General features: G+C 42.8%; 1 protein-coding gene across 1 annotated transcript; it reads right to left on the bottom strand.

Annotated features, from left to right (window-relative positions):
* Positions 1 to 14,607: 14,607 nt before the first annotated feature.
* Positions 14,608 to 21,238, bottom strand: LOC149919524 (uncharacterized). The gene is made up of 2 exons (XM_090139349.1): positions 19,107 to 21,238; positions 14,608 to 16,218 (listed from the first exon to the last, which is right to left on the bottom strand). Exons 1-2 carry the CDS (start codon positions 21,028 to 21,030, stop codon positions 14,843 to 14,845), a joined length of 3,300 nt encoding a protein of 1,099 aa, XP_089995475.1. The 5' UTR covers positions 21,031 to 21,238; the 3' UTR covers positions 14,608 to 14,842.
* Between the last annotated feature and the right edge of the window lie 445 nt (positions 21,239 to 21,683).

Raw genomic sequence — 21,683 nt, 5'->3', positions numbered from 1 at the left:
TAGCTGTACTACATTCTGCTCTTTGTCTGGAAAAGTTCTGCATGAGAAAATATCTGCAGCCAAAGAGGAACAAAAATGGCAGTAGAAATCAGATCTCTGGCAAGGAACTTTTCATCTATCTTTCCTGCACTTCTTCAGCCTAACAACTGAAAATTTAGAATAAAGACCAAGTAACATAATCACAGAAACATAAGGACTATTAACACGGCAGCTCCATCAGATCTGCTGACGTATAACAGCTGGAGGTACTGCAGCTCTTAATAGATGGACCCTCCTGATGAGATTTACAAGAGCTCTTGATCTGTCATCATGCTGGTTGCATCTGTCATTTGCACCTGGTAAGAATATCTTAGTTACTTATCATATATCACTTTCATGTGGTCCAGCAGGACAGCTGGACTTACTTCACCTTTGTGTTAAGGCCCTCATTAGTAAAATGTATTTTATAAGATTAACCTGTGTCATTGCTAGTGTTGTTTGGTGCTGGATTATGCTAAAACAATGTTAGGAATACAGCAGTCCCAACCATTAGTGATGCTCAGCTCACAACCACCGTTGTAAAATTGATTTATGTTTTCTTCCCCTTTTTTACAGGCTGTTACATTTGGACTTGGCTTCAGGAGAAGGAATTCACTGGGTATTTATTTAAGTCATTATGTGAAGCATATATTTTGATTTAAGCATTTTATATGCATCTATCTGTGGGCCACCAACATCTCACAGAAGTCTATTCCTTTACAGGCGTTAGGTTTGATCAGTGTGTGAGCTGAGATTTCTGTTACGTGCTATTTCTTTTGATATTATGCTGCTGCTGTCACTACAAACACATGATTGCTAAGGTATTTCTATCAAGTATCAGCACCCTGAAGCAACAAAAATGCTTTGTTTCATAACCATAGTTCAGCTTCTATCATCTTGGTCCCCTCATTCATTGATAGCTCCATTTCCTAAAGTCTGTCAGTGATCAGGTGAAAGTCAGGAGCCTGATAAGGTACCTCTTGCACAGATGTGATCCAAAGCAAAGCAGTGCATATAGGAACAGTTAGCACACAGTTGTCAACGTGACCCAATACCTGGATTGCTCTGTTTTATGCTATTACTGTGCTTTTTAACATTTGATGGAGATTCTCAACAAAGGAAATTTACAAATCTTTAGCAAGTGTTCCTGTCTATGATTTTGGGGAAGGGACATTAACATAATTCTTTCTCCAGATTTGTGAGGCACATACACTTTAACACAACAAAATTATCAGGTATGACACTTGCAACCAAGTAATCAATACAATTACTGATAAATCACAAATTATGACCCTAAATCACTTGCACATTTCTTCATTTTCACTTGAAAATTATGTCAGACATAACATTTACATCCTTGCAAAATGCTACTGAAACTCTTCATCTAGGAATATTTTCAACTAAATAATTTTTTTCTGTAATGAGTCACAAAGTAGGTAAACATCTAAAGGCAATGGATTAAGAGTATTATTCTGGCAGGTGAAAAATACTCTTATCATATTCCCTTTCTCATATTCATATGCTCTTAAATATATTCTATTAAATTTATGTTCCTTCAATGTAAATTCCACATTCAGTCCTCCATGTATTATCCACCGGTTTGTGACAGTAAAGTGTTGAATTTTTTCCTCCATACTGAGGCTTTTGTTTTATTGCTTCCCAATTTGAAATACTTTAGTGTCTCCTGTCTTCCTGTGCAATAGCTTAGTGAAGTCAAAAAAGAGTATTTAGGGGGTATTTTTGTTTCCATTGTGTCTTGTTCTAGCTTTTCTCTTCCTTCACTTGTCTTTTTCTGCCCTTACTGTCTCATGTATGTGCATTCAGGTATTCATTTTTATTCACACAGTGAAGCCTTTATTTTGCCAGGGGAAACACTGAGAAGAGCCTGTGTCAATGAGAATAAAATCTCTGTGAGAATGAAGGGCAAGGCAGACACAACAAGCAAGGAAGTTGAAACTGCAGAAAGGGGCCGCCTAAAGCAAGGGGTGAGCAGGGAAGGGTGGCATTTTTCTGCAGAGATGGCACGTGATGGGTCAAGGCACACTGAGGAAAGTCAGAAGGGGCAGTTAGGGCTTGCTGGCTTTCGCCAAACAAGCATAAAAGTGGTGGTGGTTGAAAGAAGCCAATGGAAGAACGCAGGATAGCTGGAGGAGGCGGGGAGCAGGAAGAGCAATGACAGCGAGTATGAAAATCTCCCACTAAAGCTCTTGGCTGACAAAGGGCCTGACTAACCTCTTCCATCTTCCCACTCACATGGGTTGATCTCATCTTTCTCTTCCAGCTGGTCTTTTGCACTGGCCAAAAGTTTTATTGATTTGAGTACACTGTAGCTTAAGTCTTTTCATGAGTAATTTAAAATTAACTATCAAAACATCTCTTCCTTGCTTCTCTCCAAGAACATCCATGAAAGAGTGAATATACTCTTGATGTATGTTTCACTGGAAAACCTACCTACTTCATAGTCAACATCAAAGAAAAACATCCATAAAAATACAATGTCGGTGTAATGAGGCTCAACAAAAATGCACTGAAGACAGCCTGAGCCACAGGTAAAACAAAGGATGAAAAAGGAAGAGGAAAAAGTAATAAAGTACTCAAGCATCCATAGAAAACGTGCAGCTCCAGAACCTGTATGCAATAAGTCTTCAAAACTAGGGGTTACTGAGCAGCTTTATTGAGCATTTTTAAAGCATTTGGAAATGATACATGATGAAATAGAAAGGAGGAAGAAGCATGCATCCATGCTCAAAATGGCTATAAATTTGACAATGTTAGATTACTGCAGTGTTAAGAACAGGAAGAAAAGAAGTAACAGAAAGAAGAAATTTTTCATTGAAGACATAGTAATTACTCAAACTACCTGTGTCCAGTTTGCACAAGTTGAGAAAATGAATGAACTAGGACCATTGGTAAAATAGTGCATTATGGTAAACTGCAAGTTTATTTTGTGTCTCATCAGAATCACAGGAGAGGGAATATATCCACATGACCCCAGAAAACCTAAGTTAAAAGAAATTAACATTGTCAGCGTCTTATTTGAATAAAATAAGACCTATTCAGATACTGCAAGCTCTAATAAGATTATTAAAGAGAATAGAGTCTAAAATGAGGCTACTCTACATAGTCACCTACCCTTCTTGCATGTCACGTTGAGCTTCCCCAGAGTGTAAGAGTAGCGAGAAATGAAAGCTAGATAACAGGGTCACATACAAAAATGTACATATGTTGTATGTATTACAGAGGACTCAAAAAAGCTGTACAATTCCACTGCTGCTTTGTGATTAAGTCAGTCTTTGGGGATCATGAAAATGAAATAGAAACGCTGTTACTGACAAATTAAAATAATTGGAATGAGGTTGTCCAAAAAAATATGCAAAAACTATTGTTATAGGAACAAATTAACCCTTTTTTTTTAACCACTTAAAGCAGAATGAGTACATCTTCTTTCATCTGATCATACTTGCATGTTGCTGTAGGTGTCTCAACTGATAGCATTTTTCTATGCTATAAACTCCAAAAGTGTGTAAGTTCTCTATATAGCCAATGTAATTAACAGCAACAGTAAGTAAGTGAATTATTCTGTTAAACTTGGATAGAATTTAGCATTTGATAGACAAAAGATAAACTGATAAAAAATGACTCTTTTTCTGTGCTGAACAGGAGTGGTCATTTATTAAAGCAACGTGTTCAACAGCTCCTTGTTGAACTAGCAAGCCTGGCAAAGTTTAGGAAAAGTGTATTTTATTAAACTCACACAACAATAGTTAATTTGTTCAAAATATTTCCTGTAAATCACACATACCTCCTTATCAAAATGATTTCAAAGTGAATGTGTTCTCCTGAGTTTTCTTTAATGACTAAGTAGAAAATACTTATAGCCTAGAAGATTCCAACTTAACCACCTTCATCCATGATTTCTGCTAGAGGTCTTTGTATGCAGTTTTTCTGCCATAGAAACTCAGTGATAAAATGTGATGGCAGGGAGGGCAGTTCAGTTGTGTCAGAAAAGATAAAAATGTGTAAAACATAACTATCCTGAAGTCTTTTGAAATCTAGGTCTCCCTTAAATTTCTTTTTACAATTGCCAGGAGATACTTCCTTAGAGAGGTTTTAATGAGGGATTCAGGTGATACTTTGGCATGTGCTTTTCAGGGCTCACACTAAATGCAGAGCCTGCAGTGCCTCTTCTCTCTTAGAGTAAAACTGATTGGAAATTATTACACCCCTCCCCCTCCCCCCCCCAAAAAAAAAAAAAAAGAAAAAGACTTCTGGAAAGTACTGCATTCCAGCATTAGAACATTGCTGGCAGGTTTGTTCACTGCCTCACTGCCTACAAGGAAAACATGTCATACCACATGCTGGTCCTGTGGATATCCAGGGTTCCTGATGGAAAGATATCTTTTCTCAGCCACATCATACAGGATACTAAAGGGGAACAGGCACCTTCTGAGTATAGTGAAGAGTATTGCTTTTTTCTAATGACCTGGCTTCAAAGCACCACGAAGGGACTGAGGTTCATAGGAACAGAGGCCAAAAAGAAAACTCCAAGGCTACCAAGTCAAGTCTCCATTGGATCTTACATTTCATCTACTTATCCCTGGGTCAGCTTCCTTAACTGTAGCTAGGCACAGGCCTAGGCCTCAGACATGAACTTTTCATGTGTTTACTACTTCAGTTTTCCTGTGGCTTGCCTCAGACCAAAGGAACAACAAAGTCAGAGTAGATTTCAATATGGCACTTTTATCCCCTTTCTAACTGAAAGAAAATGTCATAAAGTGACAGACATGCTGAAAAATGCAGATGAAGAGATAATTTTTTTTTAAGTGTAATTTAAGGAAATATCTCTTTTCTCTTTCTACTCATAGTCTTGTCTAGAAATAAATCTACCTTAATAGATCTGAATAAATGCAGACTAAGACAGTGGATTTCACAGAGTTCTTCCAAGAGTTTTTGTTTTGACTTTGGCAGAAGTATTTCATACTGGCAATCAAAGCGAATCAGCGTGGAGAGATGCATTGTGGAGCCTTCAAATTTAGCACAAACATAGCAATTGCCTCTATGACTGTATTCACCTGGATAGGACAAAATACATGATCTATGTATGTCCTACAATAATGGACACAGAAATCTCAAAAAATTAGTTGACAAGGTTGCAGTGAAAAGATATGATCAAGATATAGCTGAATAAATCATCACTGTTTATATAATAGGTGAACCTGCAGATAAATTAGTCCCTTCCTTGCCTTATGCACATATTTATTGTTGTCAAGAACACAGACTTCTTTTCTCCCCTGAGGTCTTCTGAACTGTAGGGCATACAAAACTAGATTCACACTGTTGCTCACCTTGAGCGGCTAAAATATACGGAGGTTTGGCTCAGTCACACAGAGGATGTTTTCACTAGGAAAACAAGTCAGGATGGATCCCAATAATTCTTTATAAACAGTAGCCACTAGCAAGGAACATGTTCTCATCCAGCTTTGCCCAAAAGGTTTTCCTTTCTCTCTCCTCTTTCAGTTCTTCCTCAGAGCTCTGCACTAAAGCCTATTTCATCTTCAAACTTGACCTTCAACTGCCATGTGGTATTTCTTATTCTTTTTCCTTGGCCTTCCCTCTCTCTCATTATAAAAACACAGGCAGACAAACATGACAAACAGGTACATAGATCTGCAATCTGTCCTATGTCTCTCCCTCCTTACCTCACCTTTCCAACAACTGTAGACTGTCCTGGACTTGCCCAAAGCAGTTTTCCATTGTTTCCTTTTCCAGAGAGGGAAAAAAAAACAAAACAACGAGTGAAAAAAAGAAAAATGTAGCTGTGGAGCCTGTCATTTGTTCAGAAGAGGCCATGATCATCCTTCCTGGCAGTACCAACTGCCCTTCAGCACCCAACTTGTTGCTTCAAGTTACAGCTGTAACTTCAGGAATCTAAAATTCACTGTGCTTTCTGTCTGATGGTAATACATTGAAAAAATATAGGAAATTGAGTTATTAAAATAAGCCTTATTGTGCCTTTAAGACAAATACATTTCATCTTACACCCCCCTCAAAAAAAAGCTGATAATGTGATAATTAAGATAAAGGTATTCTAGTTAAAAAGAACCAGAAACCGCTATGTTCTTATCTTATGTAAATGCTACACTGTGCAAATCCTCTCAGGCTTAGTCTGACTTGGCCCGTGTAACATTTCAGCTGTTATATTTCAACTGTAATAATAAGCAAAATGTAATCTTAACAGATCTTATCAAATCACCACAATCCTTCCACACTCAAGGACAAAGTAACTCCTCATCAATGTTTTGTTCTCTGTAAGGGGTTCTTTTGGGGTTTGAGACTTTTTCTTTCCTTTCCTTCCCTTTCTGGAGGAACAAGAGGAGTATTTGCTAAAAAAATAGCCCAGTCTGTGTTCCTAAGAGCCTAAGAACGCTGTCTCCTTGTGGATTACAGCTGGCAGCTGTAAGGTGTAAAGTTTTACAATTTACAGTGCTGGGATTTCTTCTTCTTTTTAATCTCTGCTACTCAAAAACCTTTGGTTTTCTTGGCGAGCTGTGAAACTTTAGATTGCTAGTTAAATAGAATGTTCTGCCTGCAAATATTGTAATGGATATACGAACTAGAGGGAATGTATAGTAAATGAATGCAGAATGCATTAATATTGTCTAGTGTGGGGATAAAGGGTGAAACTGTTGGAACATTTTAGCAGCTACAGGAACTGTCATAAGAATGAGAGATCATTTAAGATGTGAATTAATCTTTTTCTCTCTTTATAGAAAAATCTTGTTACCGCTAATATAGATTTATCATGCATTTTTAGCAGAATGGGCATATTTCACCATTAAAATCTTTAGATTGATTTTAGATGTCTTCAGAAACGAGTTCTATAATCTTTTAAAAGAACTAAGCTTTATCAGAAAGTGTAATTTAATTTCCTGGCACCCCATTGCATTTATCCCATTAGATTCATTATTATTATTATTAGTTCATTATGTTTTACAATAGCAGGACCACATCATCTCCTTCTCCTCAGACAGACAAAGACTTGGTGAGAACCTTGCTGTAGAGACACAGACCGTCTCAAAAGAGGACCCAGTTTTTCTTCAGTCCAAATAGGCACTGCACTACTAATTTGTTCAAATTCTTAAGCAGCTGACTTTGTCTATTCTTGCTTGGTTTGGCCCCAGGCAAGCCTTCTGGCTTACTGGCAACGTTGCTGGATTGTACCTGTGCTGTATGGGATTTCCTCTGGCTGTGCCTGACCCTAATAAAAGTCCGAAGAGGCAGAGTAGAAATAATAATACCAGAACCCTAAAGCAATTCTGGCTAGAGTGGATGCTTGCCATTTCCCTAAGCCTCATTCATTTCATGTCTCCTTTAGCCTGTCCTATCTTTCTTTAATCCCCATCTAGGAATCATGTCTCCCCTTGTCAACCCTGTCAGCAAACAAGCGTGTAGGACAACCTATCACTTAGAGGAGAAAATCTCTGCATGGAGACCCTGTGTGCATAGGGCAGGTATCTAATCAGAGCTTTCCAATGGAAAAACAGACATGTTCCCCCTCCTTTCTCTTTTAGCAGAGGGATCCCACTAGCTAATTTCTGCAAGTCTAAAGTGATTGTTAACAGACTTTGCACTGATCCCAGCTTTACCTTCATTTAAAGGAATGTTTCAGCAGTGTGCAACCTGTGGTTACTAAAATTGCAAAACAAAAAACATTGGAGACTAGAGTTCGGAGAGGCTGGAAATAAACTGTTAGTGGCCATTGGGTTTTGCATCCTTCTGCTGTGAGCAGATATATAGATATGAAGGAGTCACTGTATTTGCTAAAAAACATCACATACACAAATCTCTTTCTCTTTTTTTTTTTTTTTCCTTCCATGTAAACTAGCCATGGCTACAAATCTCAAACTTAATCTGCATGTCTCTGCAATCAGTCCCTCAGGGCTCCCCAGAGCAGTGCACATGGTCATTCCCTCTCCTGCAGCCTTGACTGCTGTACTTCTGTGCCAGTATCAAAACACAACATGACCTAAGGACAGAATTTCAGCTGTACTGTGACATTCCTCATCTTTATGAGATGAAGTCACACCTTGACTTCAGTTTAAATTCAGATCTTCTTTCTTCTTATGATGGCTTACATTTAATCAAAATTGGAGAGATTGCATGCAAAATGCTTCATTTCAGAATGTTTCAGAAAACATACTGCTTGGACAACATAGTATTAACGTTTTCATGGTTATTGCATTTAAATGACTTTTTTTAAATCACTTTTCCTAGCAAAACATAATAAAGAGTATATCACACATTATACCTTAACAGCTGGCATAATTTCAAAATCATGAATTATTATACAACATAACACTAAAGAAAATAAGACTGCAGTTCTAATGATTTAACCTTTCTTTTATACTCCCTGCTCCTTAAAACTGCCAAACTCCTTTTACCTAAGTTCAGGGAAAAAAGTTCTTCCTATGCTCAAATTTACTCAAAGTCACTCAAAACTGTCGAGCATATGTCTCAGTCCATTTAGGCTGTACTGCAAAGAAAGTTCTAATGTTGAAACAATGAACCTGAATGGAGAATAATAAAGGTTTAGTAAAGATGCACCATCCATCAATGAATAAGGCTGAAATTACTGTTTCTTTAAGTCACCAAAGCTTCTGTTGGCTTCAAAGGAACTCAAGATCCCATACTATTCATTTCATAAATAAACCTATTTTGTTATGATGTGACATAGATCAAAGCATAATATACAACAGAATGTACAAAGGCAAGATTTTTTCCTATAAAGCAGACATTTAAAGTCCTATGATCACCACTGTTTTTAGTCTGAGAACATTAATCTGGGTGACCCTCCACAGAAACATCCAAACGCTGCTGAGTATATATATCATGGCATCAGAAATGGTGCACAGTTTAGAATGCAAGGTACAGGAGAACACATAAGCTTAGAATTATGCTAGCTGGTATAGACTAAATACAGTTTAGTCTCTCCTTCATCAGATGGACATCTGTACTTACCATCATGCTAATCTATATATTATTAGTAGTTGTGCTCATCATGGAGCTCAAGCTAAAATGACCAGATTTGGATTTCACTTTATTATTAACAAGCTTTAAAGTGCATAGATAGATTTTGTTGTGGGTTTTTTTTTTTTTTTTCCTACTTTTTTTCTCCAGAGGCACTGGATGAATTACAGGAACTAGTAGATGATTAGTTAAGCAGGGTTAGTTTTCCAAAAAGCTTCAAATTAATGGCAAGCATCTTGAAATGCTCATTAATTACAAATATTTTAGTGTTTATATTATTTTTCCTGAAGACAGTTATTCCTATGGCAATTATAACATTCCCCTCCACCATATGCAGCCATTTGCCGTCTAGAACTCCTAAAGTTTTATATCAATTTGAGCCAATTTTACGGGAATTGATACCCAGCCCAGCTCCTAGATGAAGACTTGGAAACTGGCGGATGATGGTGCATGATGACCCCTACTGCTTTTGTGGTGCTACAGTCATGAAAGGCTCAACAAAGGAGAATGTTGACCAACATTGCATTAATCATGGAAACATAGACAAAATACTTCTATGGAAATGCTAGTTTGTACTACTTCAGGTCAGTGCCAGACAAGTGGGTGAACAGTAAGGCATCTAAGTTTAGAAAAAAGAGTGTATCAAAGGATGTGTGCTCCTTGCACAGATTTATAATAACACTATATAGTTTCAGCTGAAGTACTATTTATTCTAACTCCAGATGTTTGGCTGCATCAACTGTTTATGAGGATGAACACTGTGCATATTAATTGAACTGTGCTATCTGTCATTTCGTTTCTTGGAATAAAATGTTTATTGTTAGTTTCTAAATTTTAAGTAACGTGATTTAGTATGCAATAAGAAATAGAAACATGCTAGAAAGTATTTTCTCTGTGCAAAATGCTACCGATGCTTTAACAGCAACCGACAGACTCTCCATGCAGCCTTCACTGTCAATAATACTACCACGAAAAGAAAAGTGAATCAGTACACAATTAGGATGCCAAGGACTAATACAAAGTCTACCACAAATTAAGGTGATTTTTGACAGATTCATGATCTGTTTTCACATATTTCACATATGCTATGTTGCAATCGTCAGTCTTTTTTAAAGTCCTGAAACAACAGCTGTACTGGAAGATGGGAGTATCCTAGTCAATGTAAACACTGGAACAAGAGACTTTTCTCAGGCTACATTTCATGTTTCTTGTCCAGTCAGGAAAGCTATTTATAGCCTTTCCCAGAAGGTAAGACACCACCCGCTGTTGAGCCAGATTCAGTAGCAGGGACTGTGACATTTGCCTGGGGCCCTTAGAGAAATTCAAGATTAAAAACATATTTTCACATGTTGTATCTCTTCCAGGCACGTTTTATGGCATGCAAGGCCTGGACAATGTCATTTGGGGTTGATAGAACCCAAGAAACTAAAAGAATTGGATTAAATTTAGTTGAATGTACAGCATCTCTAAAGAGCTATTAAGCCATGACTGGGACAAGGCTGTTTCCCAATGTTGGTTTCAGGCTGCACTGTTTTGCATGAGAAAGGCTTGCTCAGGAGCCCGTAGCACTGTGTGTGCCTATGGCATAATCTGCTCAGTGTCAGAGTGACCCAGGGCTGAGAGTATATAAAGACAAAATATCAAGGAATGTACTCTACCTAGATTAATAATAAGAAACAAAGCGGCTCACGGTAGGAGAGAGATAATGATAATAGCTCTCCTTTAGAGACTCTACGAAGAAATTTTAGTGGGGAAAAAAATAACTTGTCTTGAGTTTTTTTCAGCACTTCTTTCTGCCCAAAAATTGGGTATGCATAGGGTAGACAATACTGTGAAAGGCATGAGAGAAAAAGAGGCACGTCACACCGCTGCAGAGGTATAACCATGAAGAAACTTCTCTCCTCAAGACACCATCTGAGCAGCAACTGAAAATGAAAAATGATCAAAAAAACTTGTTTTAGTGTAACTTACTATAAATGCACGATATCACAACTAGAGGACAGATTGTTTAACCAGAATACTAAACAACATACGCTTATAATACAAGTATTCCTAGTTAAACCCAATAAACATTTTCTTAAAGAGAATTTCAAGTCAATTTTTAAATAAAATCACTTTTAAAATTGAAAAGAAACATTGGATAGCAAGACCACTCCTGTTAAACTTCTCATTCAGACTTTCTCATGCCTGCTACTGTTTAGGCAATGAATATTCATGAACATAAACATGATTTGTAACATCTGTATGCTAGTGGTAGAGTGTTAGCAAGACATTTACACTCCTTTGTTTGGGATATATACATGTATACAAAAAGAGAAACTTTCCCTTGTGATCTTCTCCAGAGATGATTTCACAGTCCAAATCTGGCCTTAAAAATTATAATGCATATCATATGATTCTGCAGAAACAGAAATGGAAGCAGTGTCTCTTAGCCCACAGCCAAACACGTCTACCTTGCCAGAAAACAGAAATAAAAGTTTAGTCTGTGAATCCCTTTAGAAGCCTTCAGTCCACTTGAAAAAAAAAATTAAAAAAAAAAAAAAATAGACTGCATCTGGTTTGCCTATGCTGGATGCATCTGAGGTTGCCAGTACATATAAAATCCCATCTTCTGGGTTAACATTCCCTTTCTATAAGTGATTTCATTACTCCAGTTGGTCTAGCTGACTTAAATGAAGTTGTGGAGATTGTTACATGAGGAAGTCAGCTGGGTTATCCTATCCCTTTTAAAATCTGGTAGTGAAAGAAGTATAAGCAAACATTTGTAACCCACATGAGATCTACTATTTCAGCTTCCCACTGTCTTATTTTTGTTCATCTTAAACTAACTCAAAGTTCTAAACTGAATTCATCAATTTAAATTAGCTTCTATCCTTTTGTGCCAGGCCTCATAATCCATTTACATGTGTACTTTCTTTAAACTAAGAACTTATCTAAGAAGGAAGTTCCTTAGGAGAGAAGTCTAATTTAAAACAATTAGACAATAATAGCAAACAAGAGTGGTACAACAGAGAATCACAGAACACATAGTGGTATAACAGATTGCAATGCATTCTGTGACAATCATTTCTAATAAAAACTAATAAAATCCAAGAAATTACCAACTGTGACCTGACAGTGGCATCCTTCTGGGAATCTGGTGCCCCACTAAGCATTTTAAGAAGTTTTATCAGCCACATATTATCCTCCCTAATGCAGGTTTGCATACAGGCCTGAATTCTCATCTGCTGATGAGATACTTAAAACTATTTGCTCAGAACAGCATCATCCTCAGTGGCTTCAACACTCTTATCTTCTGGTCACTTTGTAATTATGTTCCTCTACATGGCTTGTAGGTAGGAGCATAACTAATTTTTCCTCTAGCTGATCACTTTTCAATTGTTATTCTGGACTATAACAAAAAACAATTGCAATACCCAAGTTACTTAACTGGAAGTTTCAGTCAGAATAAAGTTAAACTGGTCCTGAGTAAGCTGCATGTTTATGGTTCTTACCCCAATATAGAATTCTTTACATATAGGTCACCCGGCAGTTCAAAAGAAGCTCTAATTTGACTACTACTGTTTTCTAGCAGTTCTATTGCTAACATGAATGAGTCAGTAATTAAAAGGTCATTCAGGTGGCAGTCATTTCTGATTTAGAAGTGTGAGAGAGAATTCACAAATTCAGCCTTTATGAAAACTGGAGTGTATGGAGTATTACAGTATTAGAAAATACTGCTGGTAGATACGCATTTACAGAGAAGTGAAATATGTTTCATCACTTGCCTGTGTAGAATGAATTATAGTCTGCAACACTCCAAAAGGCTTCTATGAGTGATTTGAAGTTTTACTGTAAAGTGTATGCTGATGAGATAAAAAGCAGTCTACCTATGGCTGTTTTGTTTGATTTTTTAAATTGAATTGTGCCTTGAGTTATTGTGGTCTACTATGTGATTCTGCAGTCAGTACATCCAGTAGCCCATCCAGTTTCTTTGGAAGGAAGATTCTTTACTGAGCATTAATCTTTAATTGCTATCTGAAGCATTCCTCTTCTGGGATGAGGGCTTTTGCCAATGTGCTGAAAAATGCCATTATAAAATTCTCCTGTCATATACCTAAATCTTAATTTTAGGAGTTGCCACATTCACAGACTTCTCAGTCAGGAAAACAGTTCATCTCATTCTCAATGTAGATAAGACAGGTGGGTTTGAGTGGAACATTACTGCTTTTGCTGGTTCTCAGGTGTTGCTGCATATGAAATACAGATTGTTTGTAAGATATAACTGAATGCTATGAACAGTCAAATGGCTCCAGTTATCTTGCCATGTCCACATTTCAGATTGACTCAGGCCTCCTCTTCCGGAAAGCCTGTAAAAGAAAGATTAATAGCAAATAGGAAGCTTTAGAAAATACAGACATCTGGAAGTAAAGATACCATATTGGTGTAAGCCACAGTGGAATAAAACATTTGTTTAGTTCAACCTTTAGTCTCCGAAGCCACTCAGTAAGGAAAGAGAGCCAACAATTTAATAGCACACATTTGTTTATGTAAGGTCTGCTGTGCAGAAGAGCCATCCAACTTAAGTCTGCAAACTCTCCAAAACAGCAGGTGCTGGGTGTGCTGGGCTGTCGGAGCACCCATTTCCTAGGGGTAAATACACATCATCACTCACGTAATCCTTAAACCTCTCATGTCTGGCTGATGAGTACCTGGCTGAGCCCCAGCCTCTTGCAGCAGTGCAGGGCAGCGTGAAAACTGGCAGTGCCAATTCCACTGGGATGGCACACACCCACCCCCAGCTCCTGCTTGACATGAATCCTACAACATAATTTGTGTGGATGCGCAGCTGCTGCAATATGGCAATAGCTGGTATAGGTTCCTGCAGAATTTCATGTGTGCACTATGCAATGGTGTCAATATAAAAAGTAGTTTTAAATATTTTGCTGGTGATGTTTACATTGTGCTGATTTTAATTTCCCACTCAGCAGGCTGAAATATTTTCTTCCAGACTGGCTTTCTCCTTAAGCACATAAGTCTGCATTTAATTGAAGCTGATATTAGAATAAAATGGTTTTCTTCCTTAATGTCATTTCATGCAATGCATTAGTATAGCCAAATATCTTTGTTCGGTAGCAGTGTTAAAAGGCAACAAAACAGCCATAAGGATAATGCTTCTTACTCTGCTTTGCAAACAGTGTTGCACTGTAAGAAGAATCTCTAAACTCATTTGCCACTGTCTGTTCTTGTAGTGAAGAGCAGAGGTTGAGATCAGTATTTTGTAGACTTTAAAATGAAAAGAGTTTATCTAGTAGATGACTTGGTAACAGAAAGTACATTAGAACATCAGTAAATCACAGTGATGGATGGAGCCCTGTCAGCTACTCAATTTAACTTGTTTTAAAGTTAAATCCAATTTAACTGTGTGTATAAGTGAAGTTTGAGAGACCAACTGTGAATTACCAAATTTTGGTCGTGTTGTAGTAGTCTCTCATTGCTCGTCCTCTGCCGACCGAGGGCGCCACTTGCCAGCGAAACCGACCCCAACCGGGCCGGGACCAAATGCTCACACAGACCCCAGAGTGTGTGAGGCAAAATGGCGTTTATTAAAATGTGGTAGGCACTTAAATATTCTTGTCCCGCTTTGTCCACACCCCTTGCTTACCTGCTGTCCTATTGTGGGGCAGCGTTTGGCAAGCCCTGAGCATAGGAAACCTGACCCCGTCACATACCGTTTCCTCGCCACGCCTACTACATTTCCCCCTCCCTATGCTCAGGAATATCCCGTAACAGCGCGATCGCAACGCGAGTACATCTCTCACAACTGTTCCTTCGTTTTGTGATACAGAATCCGTTGGTCCATAACTTGCCACATGATCCTTGTGAGGCAATTCTGGAAACACATGATTATGCACGGCAAAATGGCCGCAATACAAATTATTGCGAGCAATACTAGCGCAACTACCTTAATAATTTTCGCAACCCATCCTCCAAAGTTGCCAAACACACTTCTCAGCCAGTCCCCGATGGGGTCGTCCTCCACTTGGATCTTCTCCGTATGGTCTCGCAGGGCTTTCAGCGCTTTATGGATGGATACACTGTGGTCGCTAAGATTGAAGCAACACATTCCTTCTAGGTCTTCACATCCATGCCCCTGTGCCAGGAGCAAGAAGTCGATGGCTGCTCTGTTTTGCAGCACCGCATGCCGAATGCTGTTTGTGTCTTCTAGCATCGCATTCAATATTAATGTTGTTAAATTCGCCTGCTTAGCTGACCAACATGCTAGGCGTTCTATCTGAGCCAAGCTCTGTGCTGCAGCAACCCCAGGGGCGAAAAATGATGCGAATATCCGTGCTGTGGCACTCCATAACTCTACCTCATCGTTACAATTCTCCGGGAGAGGGCTCGAACGCTTTCGGCGACGATGGTGACCCGTGATGCTCGGGCCATACTGCATCCATGTCGTGAAATTCGGAGACAGTAATGTCAGTTCCCCTAGGTAACAGGGTCCTCCTAAGGCATTGTGCGGGATGCCCTGCCAGGCTCTATCCCCACAGATCAGGAAGATTCCAGGGGGCAACGCCTTAGCCGTTTTGTTATTCCATAGCACCTCGTTGACCCCCCGTTTGAAAGTGAACCCATACCCATAAAAGTCCCAAACTGCCGTACAATTAAATGAGAATCTACCGCTAGATTTAGAAAGGACCCCACCCTTCGACAAGCAGGTTGTATTGCGCCCTGTGAAGACCCGTGTTTCATTTTTGGTATACCCGCAATAACCCGAAGTAATGGAGAAAGCCTCCGTGTTCACAGGACTGACCACAGTCCAAGAGGTCTCGTTGTATGGCTTCAGCCGCGGATCTGTGCCTGCCCACCGGGCAATTAAGGCCTGCAGTTGTCCTTTCAATCCCTCGGAGCCGTCGAATACCCCGTCAAACAAGTCGCAGGTAATAAAGTTACTTTCCTTCCAGCACACTGACCCAAAGGTAATACAGGTACGCGTGCCATTATGCGACCCATTTCGTACCTTCTGCGACCCCAAGATATCTAATTCTTGTGGATCCCATGGGAGAGACACATTCAGAGATTTTATCAAACATGCCGTTTGGCTAGCTAGATCGGTGTTGTTACGGCAGGCAGAATGGTTTGTGGTGTACCTCGCAAAGGCTTCTAACGTGTATTGAGGGATACCTACTAGGCAGGTGCGAAAAGGCGATGTTGCCGATTGTAAACTAAGGCAAAAGTCATTTTGGCCCGTCTTATTTGCCCAAGTAACCCATAAATTCCCTGGCTGCGATATGAGGTGAGCACACTCCGACCCCTGCACCGAAAGAACGACCACAAGGCTTATACTGAGAAGGAAGACACAATTTCTCGTTGGCTGCGTCCTCGGTCGCGTCCTTACCCCGGCTGACATTCTTCCTTCCGACTGACCAAGTTTCCCTCCGGATGGCTCCATAACACTCCGTTCCTGCAAGAAACTCAGTGTCCCCCGTTACTGGTCCTTCTCAGACAAGTCAGGTTTTACCTTCCTAGCTGGCACCCAGATGACGCTCCCAGTGTCTGCATTCCGCACTGCTGCGTACCCCCTACCCCAGACTAAAACTTTCCAGCCTGACTCCCATGTCCCCGTCTCTGTCTTAACTTTCACTGGGGGGCCCTCTTCTAGGACAGTAGGCCGCCAGTGGCTCTCCACCGGGGTCCATCTGGCATTTCCCCGTTCAAAGTGATTAAGGGAAAACAAAGCTTTCGCTAGTATCTCTGGGTGTCTTGATACAGGGATCTTGTTCTTGTATCCCTCCCCCTCCCTAAGAACCGCAATCTTCTCTTTGAGCAAACGGTTGGCTCTCTCCACGATGGCTTGCCCTTGTGAATTCCCTGGAATACCTGTAACGTGTCTGATCTCCCAGGACGCAAGCCAGCGCTGTGTGGAGTGCGATGTGAAGCAGGACCCATTGTCCGTTTTGATCTGCTCTGGTAGCCCAAGGGTTGCGATTGCCACCGCCCAATGGGATTGGGCTGCAGTAGAGCTAGTCTTCGCGTGTTGCGTGGCCACAATCATGGTCGATGCCGTGTCCACAGTGACTGCTAACCATGGCCTTGGGGAAAGACTCGGCTCCCAGGTGAAGTCTGTCTGCCAAATCTGCCGCGGTTCTAGGCCTCGAGGGTTTACTCCAGCCCCTATAGCTGGGGCCGTGTTGCAGTGAGGACAGGCCCTCACCACATCCCTCGCAGATGCAACAGGAATGTCGCAGGCGCGAGCCAGTGCTCTCGCCCCGATATGGAGCCTAGTATGGAGGTCTTTCGCCTTTCTCAATGTGAAGACTCGAATACCTGCCGCGGCATCTGCCTTGGCGTTACCCTCCGTGAAGAATCCTGGTACCTCCGAATGACTTCTCACATGTAAAATTGCTATAGGCTCCACTCGGGTGCTCAGAGCATCTTCTAAAATAAGCGCTGCTTCCGTACTAGGGATACCTTCTTGGCCCATTTTCAAAGCGAGCTTAGCCGCAAAAGCTGAATCTGTGACTATGTTGCAGGGAAGGGAAGGCCAATAAGCGATTGCCATCGCAACAGCCCTGACCTCAAGCATCTGGACACTGGCACTAGGATCTGTGAAGATTGTGGACTCCCAGCGGCCATTTGTTTCCCACACCACCGCCCCTTGGCCTGTTGATGATGACGCATCAGTAAACAGGGTAGGCCCTTCCACGGGCGAGTCTTGCACCCTACACCGCAGGGACAAGCTTAAAGGCCTGGCCAGTTCGAAGATGGGGAGGGAGGTGCAATACCTAATGGACGCCCCTGTCCCCTCCAGGGCGAGCACAATTGCATCCGGGAATGGCTGAGTATCCCGGAAGGACGATGGAAGGAAGATGGTTGCCGGCTCCTTGCCGAAGACATGAACGACGGTATTCCGGCTCTTTCGCAAAAGCCGAGCCAGTATTTCTAGCCACTCAGAGAAGGCTCGAGATGGCTGGACAGAGAAATGCCACCACAGTGGTTTTGGCCTTGCGTCAAGGTCGTGGCCTATAACTGCCGCCGCCCCTTTTTCGCATCGGCACACGGCCACTTCCAGCCCTTCATCTGGATTGTATCGCGATAGAGCGGATTGCATGCAGGAACCAATTATCTCTTTCCACGCCTCCTCCATTTCTGGTGTGAATGACCGCGGGTCATTCGGGTCAGAGCCCTTAAGCTGCTCATAGAAGGGCTGCATGAGGCGCGGGGGAATCGCCAAGGCTCCCCGCACCCATTGGAGGGCTCCAACGAGCTTCTGCACGTCCCACAGGTTACGCACTCGGGGCGCGATATTGATACCAGCTGGGGTAGTTGTCGTTGACCCCAACCGATATCCTAAAAACTGCACTCCACTCCCCCTCTGAATTTTTTCCCCTGCAATCGAGAAGCCCGCGGATGTCAGGGAAGCTATCACCTGTGTTTCTAGAGCTTGGAGTTCCTGCGAGGTTGCAGAGGCTAGCAGCAGGTCGTCCATATAATGCATCAAAAGGGACCGTTCCAATGTCTGCCGGACAGGGTTTAAGACCCTATCCACTACTAGCTGGCAAATCGTGGGAGAGCAGGCCATACCCTGCGGAAGAACCTTCCATTGATACCGCTGGGTTGGGCCTTGGTTGTTGGGAGCTGGGACCGAAAATGCGAAGGCTTCCCGGTCCTCTTTGGCAAGGGGTATAGAGAAAAAGCAGTCCTTCAGGTCGATAACCACCACCCCCCAACCCTCTGGGACAGCCGACAAAACAGGGGCTCCTTGTTGGACTGTACCGAAGGGTATTAGCTGGGAATTGACTGCACGCAAGTCATGTAACAAGCGGTATCGACCCGATCGTTTTTTTATGACGAACACCGGGGTGTTCCACGGGCTAAGCGAGGGTTCTATATGCCCCAAACGGAGCTCTTGTGAAACTAATGCTTTAAGCGCTTCAAGCTTTTCAACCGGCAAGGGCCACTGATCTACCCAGACAGGTCGCACGTCCTGCCTCCAGCGCAGCGGGATTGCATAGCGCGCTGATAACCGGCAGACAGTGGCCCCCTCTATAAATTTGTTATCCGAGCAGACACACTCCGCAGGTAATCTCGCCCCAACAGGGTTCCCGGTACCTGCGCTACCAGCGGGGTTAGCAGGACGGGCTTCTCCAGGGAACCGTCTCTGTTGACCACGATTATCTCGATCTGCTTGGCTGACCTCCGCGTTGGAGCAGTTCCCCCCACTCCCGCTATAGTTTGAGTGGCCCCCATTGGCCACGTGGGCGGCCAGTCGGACTCCGCAAAAACCGTCACATCCGCTCCTGAGTCCACCAGGGCGGTAAGGAAAATAGATCGCGGCCCTGGGGAGCCAGCGGGAAGCTCCGTAATTGCGGCTGTAATCTTCACCAAGGGGCGCTCCCCGCAGCTCAACGATAGCGCAGCTAGTGGCAGGCCTAGATCCAAAGCCCGCCTTTCCTGAGAATCCCGTGAATCGTAAGAGGGACCCTCATCCCCCCTACCTCGAGATCGCAGCCCACGAGCTCTACATTGCGGTGCAGTGTGACCTCTCCTCCCGCACATTTGGCACACTATACCCCCGTTGCTCTTACACTGTGCCTTGAAATGACCTAATTGACCGCACCTGAAGCATGGCCCAGGCGGGCGATCTGGACTCTGCCGCCCGGCAACCCCATGCGCTAGCATCACCTCAGCTACCGCTGCAGCAACCTCGCTTGCCACTGATGATTGAGACTTTTGCTTGTCCATCACATACTTAAGTACCTCACCGGGGGTGTGGAACCTGTCTGGCGCCGCCCGTAATAGAGCCCGTACGTCCGAGCTCGACTTTTGATAGAGGCAATCCAGGATCACGGGGCCGTGCACTGCCCTAGGCAGCTCCGATCCCTCCACTGCCTTGATCAACCTATCCGCAAAATCCTGGAAGGATTCAGTGGGACCTTGTGCAATCTCCGTCCACGGAGTAGACGGCTCAGCATTTCTTGCGAGCCTTCTGAACGCCTCAAGGGCAGCGTCTGTAGTGGCTATTAGTTCCCCGGGCCTCAGCTCCGTAAGCTGGGCATGTGCAGTGATCATACCCGGCGTACTACCCGTCAATCTCTGCAGGTTAGACGTGTGAAGCGGATTCCCCTGATCGTTCTGGGCTGTAACCAGCATTTGTCTAAGTCTAGCCTGCCATTCCTCCTTCCAAAGCGTATACTGCACCGGTTTCAAAATCATGCGCATCAGATTCTCAATATCGTATGGTAACAGGGGTCCCGGCAATATTAATGTCTCCAAGGCGTTCATTGTAAGGGGGGACTTCAATCCTTTCTTTTCAACTGCCTCAAGCACCCTCGCTATCGCTTTCGGGTCCAGCGGGACCCAGATCGGGTTATCATCATCGGAAATCACTACCGGAAATGCCTCCGGGTTCGCAAGGCCCCGGTCTTGTGCCTCCTCCTTTACTTTAGCCCAATCAGTCAGCAGACGCCCGTCCCTCCCCCCTTTGGGACGAAGCCCCGCCCTTGCCTTTTCTTCCTCCAAAGAAGGATATAACGACCGCGGAGGGTAGGGCGGGGGCGGAGCGGGCGGAGTGGGCGGAGCGGTTGGTAGACATGCGGTCGGGAGTTCCTCTTCCCCGCCCTTCGCCGCGGCGACCGTCGCCATCTTGTCCGCCACGCTTTGGTCGTCAGTACTGCAAGGTAGCAAAGACCCGCCCCCCGGAGCCCTTTCCACCCCTTTTTCCACCTTAAGCTTACCCTCCTCTTTAGCCGCCTTAAGGGCTCCAAGTATCAAACCCCAGGTCTTAAGTTCAGCAGCCTTTTGGTTATTCATGGCGCGTTGGCATAAAGCCGAGGTGAGCGAATCCCACCTACCCGAATCCAGCACTTGCTGAGGGGAGTCCAGCTCCCCGCCCTTTTTTAAAACCGAAAGCACCGCGGCTACCTCCTTCTTTGAAGGGGTATTTTTGCCGCAGTAGTCCTTACAAAACTGCAAAAGTACCTTAATAATCTGTTCCATGGTTACACACGCGACCTGCCGCCACTTCACAGGCTCTTCTCCGCTTCACGGGCACGCCGGGTGGTTAACCCTCGATAGGCAGATCACGTCGGGGTCACCACTTGTTGTAGTAGTCTCTCATTGCTCGTCCTCTGCCGACCGAGGGCGCCACTTGCCAGCGAAACCGACCCCAACCGGGCCGGGACCAAATGCTCACACAGACCCCAGAGTGTGTGAGGCAAAATGGCGTTTATTAAAATATGGTAGGCACTTAAATATTCTTGTCCCGCTTTGTCCACACCCCTTGCTTACCTGCTGTCCTATTGTGGGGCAGCGTTTGGCAAGCCCTGAGCACAGGAAACCTGACCCCGTCACATACCGTTTCCTCGCCACGCCTACTACATGGTCGTGATTCTGTAATGTAATGAATCACCTCCATTTTCATTCAAATCACTATGAGTAAAGTATATTTAGCTCTTTGCAGAACTAAATGATTACATGAAGGATTATTCTAAGAAGAAAGAAAAATGAGCTTTAATTTGCATTTAATTTATTTTGAGATTTAGCTCTTCAAACAAACACATCTAAAGAAGAAATGTCTGTGTTGGACATAGTCATCATCTTTGAGAATTGATGGAGAGGAATAAACTTTTTCAGAGCTGTGAGATAGACAT

Source organism: Phasianus colchicus, chromosome 1 (assembly GCF_987193195.1).
Source record: "Phasianus colchicus chromosome 1, bPhaCol1.hap1.1, whole genome shotgun sequence".
In the NCBI taxonomy this organism is placed as follows: Eukaryota; Metazoa; Chordata; class Aves; order Galliformes; family Phasianidae; genus Phasianus; species Phasianus colchicus.
This window is presented reverse-complemented; position numbering and strand designations above follow the sequence as displayed.

Excerpts from the sequence above, each read along its gene's own strand:
- LOC149919524 (XM_090139349.1), bottom strand. The coding sequence starts at position 21,030 with ATGGAACAGATTATTAAGGTACTTTTGCAGTTTTGTAAGGACTACTGC. Across the intron at positions 16,219-19,106 it reads GGGGCGAGATTACCTGCGGA|TAGGTATCCCTCAATACACG; the intron begins GTGTGTCTGCTC and ends GCACCTGCCTAG.